Below are 8431 nucleotides of genomic sequence, written 5' to 3' on the forward strand. Positions count from 1 at the left end.
TCATTTTTTCAAACATTTTTTTTTAAAATTATTATTAACATTATAACGTAAACGAGTATTGTACTAATGCATTACAATAATAAAAAAAGCTATTCTACATACTACCAATATAAATTGTTCAATGCACCAAAATAATAATAAACAAAAAAAAATTAAAATAATTCACACATAGAAATAAAGAAGTTTAAAAAGGAATGGAGGGATTGTTAATTTTTTAAAATAGGAATGTCCTCTGTCCATAATGGACAAATATAAATAAATAAAAATCTTGCTCAAAGTTTGTTCAATGATTTGTAATAGTTCGCCAGTACTTCCCAGGCTGAAGATGCCATGAACCCAGCCGGTGGTTCAATACCATCTTTAGCGAGACCTAAAAGTACAATTTACATTTTATGTGTAAAAATGTATAGATGAAGTTAGTGTAGATGTTTAATTGTTTACAAAAAAAATAAATACCTCTCATTTTTGTGCCAGATATAAAGTTGAAATCATTATGTCGGGCAGAATCATAAAAGTCCATGGCTTTTTTTGTTTTGTCATAGGCTGCTACTCGAAAGGGTATAATCTCCAAGTCTGCTAGTCCTGGTGCCATAGTCAATACACGAGCACCATGAGTGGGATCAAATAAATCACCTGATACGTTAGTATCTGGGTGTGGAACTCCTGCTGGATCCCTGCCCACAATGTAAAAGTTTGCTCCTGCAGACATGCGAGCTTTGGCATGCCATTGCACCTAAAAATCAGATTTTGTTAAACTCTAATATCCATTATACTTTGTTATGGTAAATTTGTTTTTTTATAACAAGGCAAGATGGTATTTTAACAAACATTTAATAAATTAACTGTTCATTATTGCTTACAAAATAAAAAAAAACAAATAACATATTTTATTTTATAGAAATTATACCTCTGTAGGACCCGCATAATTCATAGGTGCTGGGAAAATTGCCAAAACAGTAGCTTCTGGATCTAAAATTCCATCTCTGAGTACAGCTTTGTGTTGAAGTATTCTCACATGTAGTGGAACATCATCATCTTTTGTCCAGCCACCAAGAGGATGTAACAGTAACACTGGTTTCTTATATCCGCGTTCTAGAAGCTTTTTCTTAGTATCCTAATTAAACATTCATCACATAAACTATAATAAATAATTAATAAAGAAAAATGTAATAACACAAACCTGCATTAATAGTGCATGACCGTTATGTATTGGATTTCGAAGTTGGAAAGCAAATATTGCATCTGCTTTCATTTCTCTCCATTTAGCACGGAGTTCATTTGGTGTGAAACGAATATCGTCCAAACCATCATTCCATAAGATTCTTTCTATAACGTCCAAGTTACCACCAACCAACCAATCACCACTTTCATAAATTGTCTAAAATATAATAAATAAAATATTAAATACAAATTTTGACAATAGATCCTAAAATAATTAAGTACCTTTATATAAGGATGATTGGGATGTGATGTTCCAAATTGACGACATACTCGTTCTTCTTTACGGTGGGGATAAAATGATGGCTTACGAAGTATTGCTATCGGTTTGGAATTATACCATAAAGCAATTTCTTCACAGCCAAACAGCTGTTCTTTTTTATCAGTGGTTATGGGCAAAACAATAGGTATGGATTGGTTAACATCCTCGCTAAAACTATTGAAATGCAAAGTCTGCAAATAGTAATAAATAATAATACTCCATAAGTTACAATTTTAAAATGATTTGAAAACTTAATTGTTATTGCATACTTGTAAATATTCTTCTTCATTCATGAAACCACCAAGTGGAGCTGCCCAACCTTCAGCCAATACTTGTACCCATTGTGTGTCCATCTTCCCAATGTCAAGCCGAGGAAGTAGTAATGCTTCGGATTTGGTTTTTTCTATTGCATTTTCTGGGACAAAAAGTTCAGCTACACGGTCAATGTCACGGTTCATTTGCAGGGGAATAACTTCCTAAAACGAAAAACACTTAAAATTAAAATCGACAAGCAATAGGTTTTAGCTATAATTTTTAAAACATTGTTTATTCTAAATACTTAATAATATATCTTATGAATGAATAACATGTCATTATAACTTTTATTTTATTTCTCTAGTTCTTTTTAACATTATGATAATTGGGTGATTTCAGGTATGTCTTACGAATTCCATTTACTGGCTATTTCAGTGTCTCTACTTTAATATTATATCAAATAAATCCATGTTCCAAAACTTCATTGTGTGTGTGAGTACGTGTGTGTCTCCAAAGTCCATTATTAATGGAAAAATTTTTAAATTTTTTTTTAGCTATTTAGAAAATACATTCCATTCAAAAATATTCATTTCATATTTCAGTTACCATAAACCTATAGATTCATTTTTAGAGTATGATGATGCAGATGAAAGCCCCTCAGAGCAAAATTCAATGGAGTATTTTATACACAATTATAATTAAGTACATTGTAAAAGTTATTAATTTATCAATATTGAAGGAAAAAAAACTTGCATTTCATACTAATAATTTCGCCTTGTTGAAGTTTTCACTTGTCGTGTGATCTTATGCACATACATTTTTTTTTAATGAGACAACTTTGATATTATGAAGGTACCATTTAAAAATAGAGTTGATAATAAAATACCAATAAGACACATCACACATGAGTAATGTGTCTTAAAAATACTATTGTTCTTATGGCGCAGATTATTCAAGACATTAAAACTATATTACTGTGCACATGATAAATAAAAATGTAATATATAAGTAATATAACATAGGTAATAACTAATAACTCACATTTTCTTCAAGCATTTGTACTACTTGCATAGTACTTTCTTCTACGGATAAATGAACTGTTTTAAGAACTAATTCTGGTGAATCTGGTTTTTCATATACCTGGTCAACTCCAGTAAATCCTAAAAATTAAAAAATATTAATACTTCTTAAACAGTTAAATGTCTTAAATTGCTTATTCAAGTGCAGTTTATTATAAGCTGATGACTGAAGACTCAATTAAAATATTTAGTATTTCACTTTGGTTATTAGTAGGTACACAGAACAATAATATAATATGTAAAATAGTATATAATATTAATAATTAAGTACTAACTACCAAGCATCTACAAACAATTCTTCACAAAATTGTATGCGTTTAAAAAAATAAAATGTATAAATTACCTTTAATTTGACCAGCTCTGGCCTTTTTATAAAGACCCTTGACATCACGTTCTTCACATACACTTAAAGGTGCATCAACAAACACCTCGAAAAATGGTAAATCAGCATCTTTATGTATCTTTCTGGCCATTTCTCTGTCCTAAATTATGACAAAAACACCGTTTGTCAACTCCACCGGTTGTAATGTTTTTAGGTACTTCAGCTGTACACTAGCTGCTCACTTGTTGGAACGGAGACACAAAACTGCACAGTGTAACAACGCCGCTATCAGCGAACAATTTGGCCACTTCAGCCACGCGCCTGATGTTCTCCTCTCGATCAGCGGGGCTAAATCCCAGATCTCTGTTTAATCCCGTTCTCATGTTGTCGCCGTCCAATCCATAGGCTGGTATTCCTCTAGCAACCAAATACGCTTCCAGTTCGAAGGATACGGACGTCTTGCCGGCACCAGATAATCCTGAAAAACATATTTGATTTTATTGACTTTGTTTACGAAACGCACTAAAAAAAAAAATAAAATAAAAATATTTAAACGTTTTTTTTTATCCGCACTGACCTGTAAACCAAACGGTACAACCCCGAAACCCCCGCACGTTGCCGAGAACCTGTCCGCGTTTGTCCCGGGAAACGTGATGTTTCTGAACGGTGACATTAGTCGCTACCTGTAAACAAAATATTAGGTAAAATAAATCACTGTTTTCAATAATTATACTATATTATTATTTTTTACAAAATTATTGTTGTTCGATACGATTCTACTAAAAAATTTTATTTTTAAAATTGTACGGTTTAACGTTTTCTCTATTTTTTTTCATTAATAGGACGTTATACCCGAATGTATTGTTTCGATCTTAGATCGAATCACACAGCAAATTATTACCACTATATTGTTTATTATTATTTACGTTCAGGATAATCCATTTAAATTTTTAATACAAAGAATGAACTGATCTTTTTTTTAAATTTAAAGGTAAAAATATTATTTAAGAACCTGCACAGGCATTTGGATATATTTTAATTTTTATGTAATTTACCATTTTAAAATGCTCATAACATGTTTCGAAATTAAAATATCAAAAAATCCTATTTGGAGCTTAGATAATATTCTTACCTTCAAATTGTATAATGAATAGTAAATTAATTCTAGTATAAAATACAACAAATTATATAATGAATTATTCTATAGTGTATACTTAAAATTTGCCGTGTAGTGCGTTTGGAGAAAGTACATGCGGCCATACGGGTACGATGTCTTAAACTTTTTTAATCTTTGGTATATAAATAATTCTAAATAACTAATACTTACAGCACTAAAAAATATACACGAATTTATAAAATACACACACGAAGATTTCATTTTTTTTATTATTTAAAATTGGCAATTATCCACTTATTCTACACTTGCGTAAGATTAACATTTATGATTACAGAGGAATCTTGTAAGCAACTGCAGTACAACCGCATGGAAAATAACACAAGATGTTAGCATTGAATATAAGGTATTATATTATATAACATATTAAATTAACACTTTGCCTAATTCCTAAATGCATTTAATATACATTGCAAATATGAGAGCGGTCACAACACATTTTTGTTAAAACATGCACATGATTATGAGATACTTCTGATGATGATACGGAAGTGTTATTACGAAACTTTTCATTAAGACAGGAAGTAAATCCAACCCAATGTACTCTGAAACTCGTATATTAAGCTACTTTCTCCGGTGAAAGCCAAATGTGACCTTCAATGTATGATTGTTGTCCAAATATATTACTCAAATATTGGTAATTAAAATATTGTCTCCAAATACTCAATCATCACATGAAACAAATTTTTATAAAACATACAAGGAAATAATAATATTCGGTTTTATAAAATGATAGTGGTGTTAAAAAGTTAATTTTTAAGATCCAACTATATAAAAATAAAAGTATTGTTTTTATTTTATGATCGTTTTCAAATTAAGCATTATATATTACAATTGTTTAAAGTTAAAGAAAACGAATAAATATTGTCAAGTTTTATAATAAGTTTATTATGGTATGACGTACAAAAATTATGAAAAAAAGAAAAAAAAACGATAAGATTAAAATATAATAAAACGATAAAATGTATTGAAGTATTCATACCAGTGAAATATTTTAAGCATAAAGAAATCTAAGCGTTTATAGTAATTCGGTCATACATCAAGGGGGAAATGCACAATTTGATAGTACAGCTACGTACAGTCTTTATATATAAATAACAATTATTAATTTGACTTAATTAAAATTAATAACTTAATATTAGTCAAGTTAGGTTTGAATGTATTGTTGCATGAAATAATGAACAAGAATAAAGTAAAAGCTATAGATTTAAGTAATTCACTAATCAATGCAAATAAAACAATACATTTGTGAATAAAAAATGTTAGTAAATACAATGCATATAATATGTTGATATACGTACATTTCTGCTTGGACCACGAACCACTTTGGTCCTTACGTTAACCGACATTTTTAATTAAAAATAATAAAATATTTATGAACAAAAACCAATTTATAAATTATTAGTATGCGTGTGAAATACCTAAGTTGTAAGTTACCAAATAAAATACTGTTAGATAAAAAGAGAGCAAGTTGTATGGTTGTCAGCCCAACGAGAGTGATTTTCCAATTGATCGGAAGAAGACCGGAGCACTAGGATATCTAACGGACTGCTGAGAACAGATGAGGAACCCCCTCTACACACTGACCTCCATCGCCCAATTACGATCTCGTGCGAATAATGTTGCTTTCGCCTCCGCAAGTACAGAGACCAATGACAATTTAAAGAATTTTTTTCTGAACATAATTTATCGTTCTGTATTTGAATAATCCCAAATAAAGTTTTAATGTACAAATACGAATGTATTATCAATAATACTTATTTTCTACAAACTAAAACAGAATACCTATACATACTTTGTAAATGTATTTTAAATACATTTTACCATACAAATATACAATTAATACAATTAATATACACTTACATGAATATCAAGTATTCTGAAGTACGTATGTATAAGTACTAGGTCATCTAATTTTGATGACACTTATCAGTTATCACTTATCTTCAGCACTAAAGTTAATGGAATATAAAATCTTTTAAATTTATTTATCAAGGCCAAACGACAATACCTTTAAAATCGAATTTATTATCAATGACATTAAGAACCAATAAAATTCAAATACTGGAATATAAATCACGACTTATTTGCTAAAAATTATTTTAGAATTAGCTATAAGCCTACTAGGACACTAGGTACTTTCATGTATACATACATAAATATCTTGGCAAGACTAATATTTAAATAGATATTATATGGTTTGGTTGAAAAGTTTGTTTCTTTTATGAAAATTGTGTTACTTGAGATTACATATATTGAAAAATGAATAAAATAATTTGGATGCTGAGGTGTTCATAATTAATATTGAACTGTAATTTACTTGTTAACTTTCTACAAACACAGATAAAAAAAACCCAAACACGTCACGCGTATATTTGCAAACTATAATAAAATACTAATACTAATACTATATGGTATGAGCAAAATCATCATAATTTGTTAGCTAACCTATGAAGTATCAGATAAATAAACGTATTACAGTATAATAGTAATGCAATATTCTTTACAATGGCTGCAATGGGTAGCATAATTATTATTTATAATTGTTAGTCTCGATGAATATAAAAAAGTAATAGTAGTCAAAATAGTATAAAATTAATATCGATAATAATAATAATAGTAATAATAATAATGTTTGTCACCTGAACCCTACAGCAGTGGTAATTTTAAGCAATTGATTTTGCTCACATGAATATTAATGAAAAACAATAAAGACAAGAAAAACACAACGTAATAATAACCGGAATATGTCGTTTATACCTGTACCAGACTATAATTTCCTGTCTTGGTGGTATTTGCGATGACTGATGAAAGATGAGCATTATCTATTCACATATAATTTATATTATTCTCTATTAATAATATCCAAGGCCAAACTAAAATTCATACTCCAGTGTGCAGATGGAAATGTCAAATTATTTTATTATATGGCCGTGTTCATCAGAATTTGACTAAAATTATCAATCATAGTAATAATCTTGGTTAAATAAGTAGGTAAAATGTTGTAAACAAAGTTCATAAATAAAAATTTGAATACACATCCAAATATCCAATGATTAACATATCATATATACAAACGATTAGCTGAATTTATAGTAAACATTTTCTAAAATATCTAATAGAAATAATAGAATACTTTTACTTTCAGATTTCAGTACCTACTTAGTTTTCCTCGGCTTAAGAGGACATCACTGCACATGCATGTGTCGTCTACTTATCTCCGTCTTTCAAACGTACGTATACAATTTTAGTTCAGCAGAATAAATTTTTTACTGTTAGCTTCAGCATTAGAGTGAATTGATCAATGATTAAATTTAAAGATAAGAACAATAATTATACCTGTGTTTGTATACGTTGATTTTTTTTATCGTAAACGAGATAGGAGTGTGTTACATAACAGTGGCGTGTTGACCGCAGGGCCGGCGTTACACAGGGCGTATGTAATTTGCGCCAAAAACAACCCAAAAAAAAAAATATATATGTAATTTGCGCCACATCTAAAATTGTATTTTGGTAATTTGCGCCACTTTTTATGTTTGTAATTTGCGCCAAATAAAACTAAATGAAAAGGCAATATGTAATCTGCGTCATCGTTTACCTACAAAAATTGTAATTTGCGCCATAGTTCACCTTATTGAAATTGTAATTAGCGCCACAAGTAAAACGAACTCCATGTATATTAAATAAGTAAATTTTCTATTTAAAACATATAAAAATCAGTCATATTATAATTATAAATAAATGTATACAAGTAAAACGAACTCCATGCATATTAAATAAGTAAATTTTCGTTTAGTAATAAAACATATAAAAATCAGTCATATTATAATTATAAATAAATGTAAAAATATTATAATGTATAAATATAAATTTTCGTTTAGTATGTACAATTTTCGTAATATAACATTTAATCTTTTGAATTAAAATACCTAGTTACTTATAATACCTAGCTTACTCACGTTTTTTTTTATATTTATAGCTTAATGAAGAAACTAAGCATTTTCTGTCAATTTTATTTTGTCTTAAGTCTTCATATATTTGTTGAAAAGTTTCCAAACGAATTTTATTTTTAGTAGAATTTCGTTTTTTAAGATGTATACTTTTAATTGTAATCAAAGTTT

At 28.8% G+C, this 8431-nt stretch overlaps 1 protein-coding gene and 1 long non-coding RNA gene across 4 annotated transcripts; one reads left to right on the forward strand and one right to left on the reverse strand.

Annotated features, from left to right (window-relative positions):
• Nucleotides 1-233: 233 nt before the first annotated feature.
• Nucleotides 234-5846, reverse strand: LOC111041239 (bifunctional 3'-phosphoadenosine 5'-phosphosulfate synthase). 3 transcript variants are annotated; one of them, XM_022325460.1, is made up of 11 exons: nucleotides 5612-5846; nucleotides 3714-3819; nucleotides 3379-3614; nucleotides 3158-3296; nucleotides 2777-2895; nucleotides 1750-1956; nucleotides 1444-1671; nucleotides 1181-1378; nucleotides 908-1114; nucleotides 457-733; nucleotides 234-370 (listed from the first exon to the last, which is right to left on the reverse strand). In XM_022325460.1, exons 1-11 carry the CDS (start codon nucleotides 5657-5659, stop codon nucleotides 273-275), a joined length of 1863 nt encoding a protein of 620 aa, XP_022181152.1. In that variant the 5' UTR covers nucleotides 5660-5846; the 3' UTR covers nucleotides 234-272. The 3 variants fall into 3 exon arrangements, with proteins under 3 accessions (XP_022181152.1, XP_022181154.1, XP_022181151.1); XM_022325462.1 differs by lacking the exon at nucleotides 5612-5846 and adding an exon at nucleotides 4817-4978; XM_022325459.1 differs by lacking the exon at nucleotides 5612-5846 and adding an exon at nucleotides 4464-4636.
• Nucleotides 1997-2473, forward strand: LOC111041240. Its single transcript, XR_002605295.1, has 2 exons — nucleotides 1997-2227; nucleotides 2338-2473. It is a non-coding gene; the product is annotated as an uncharacterized LOC111041240 (long non-coding RNA).
• Nucleotides 5847-8431: the final 2585 nt, after the last annotated feature.

Source organism: Myzus persicae, unplaced genomic scaffold (genome assembly GCF_001856785.1).
Source record: "Myzus persicae strain clone G006 unplaced genomic scaffold, MPER_G0061.0, whole genome shotgun sequence".
Classification (NCBI taxonomy): domain Eukaryota; kingdom Metazoa; phylum Arthropoda; class Insecta; order Hemiptera; family Aphididae; genus Myzus; species Myzus persicae.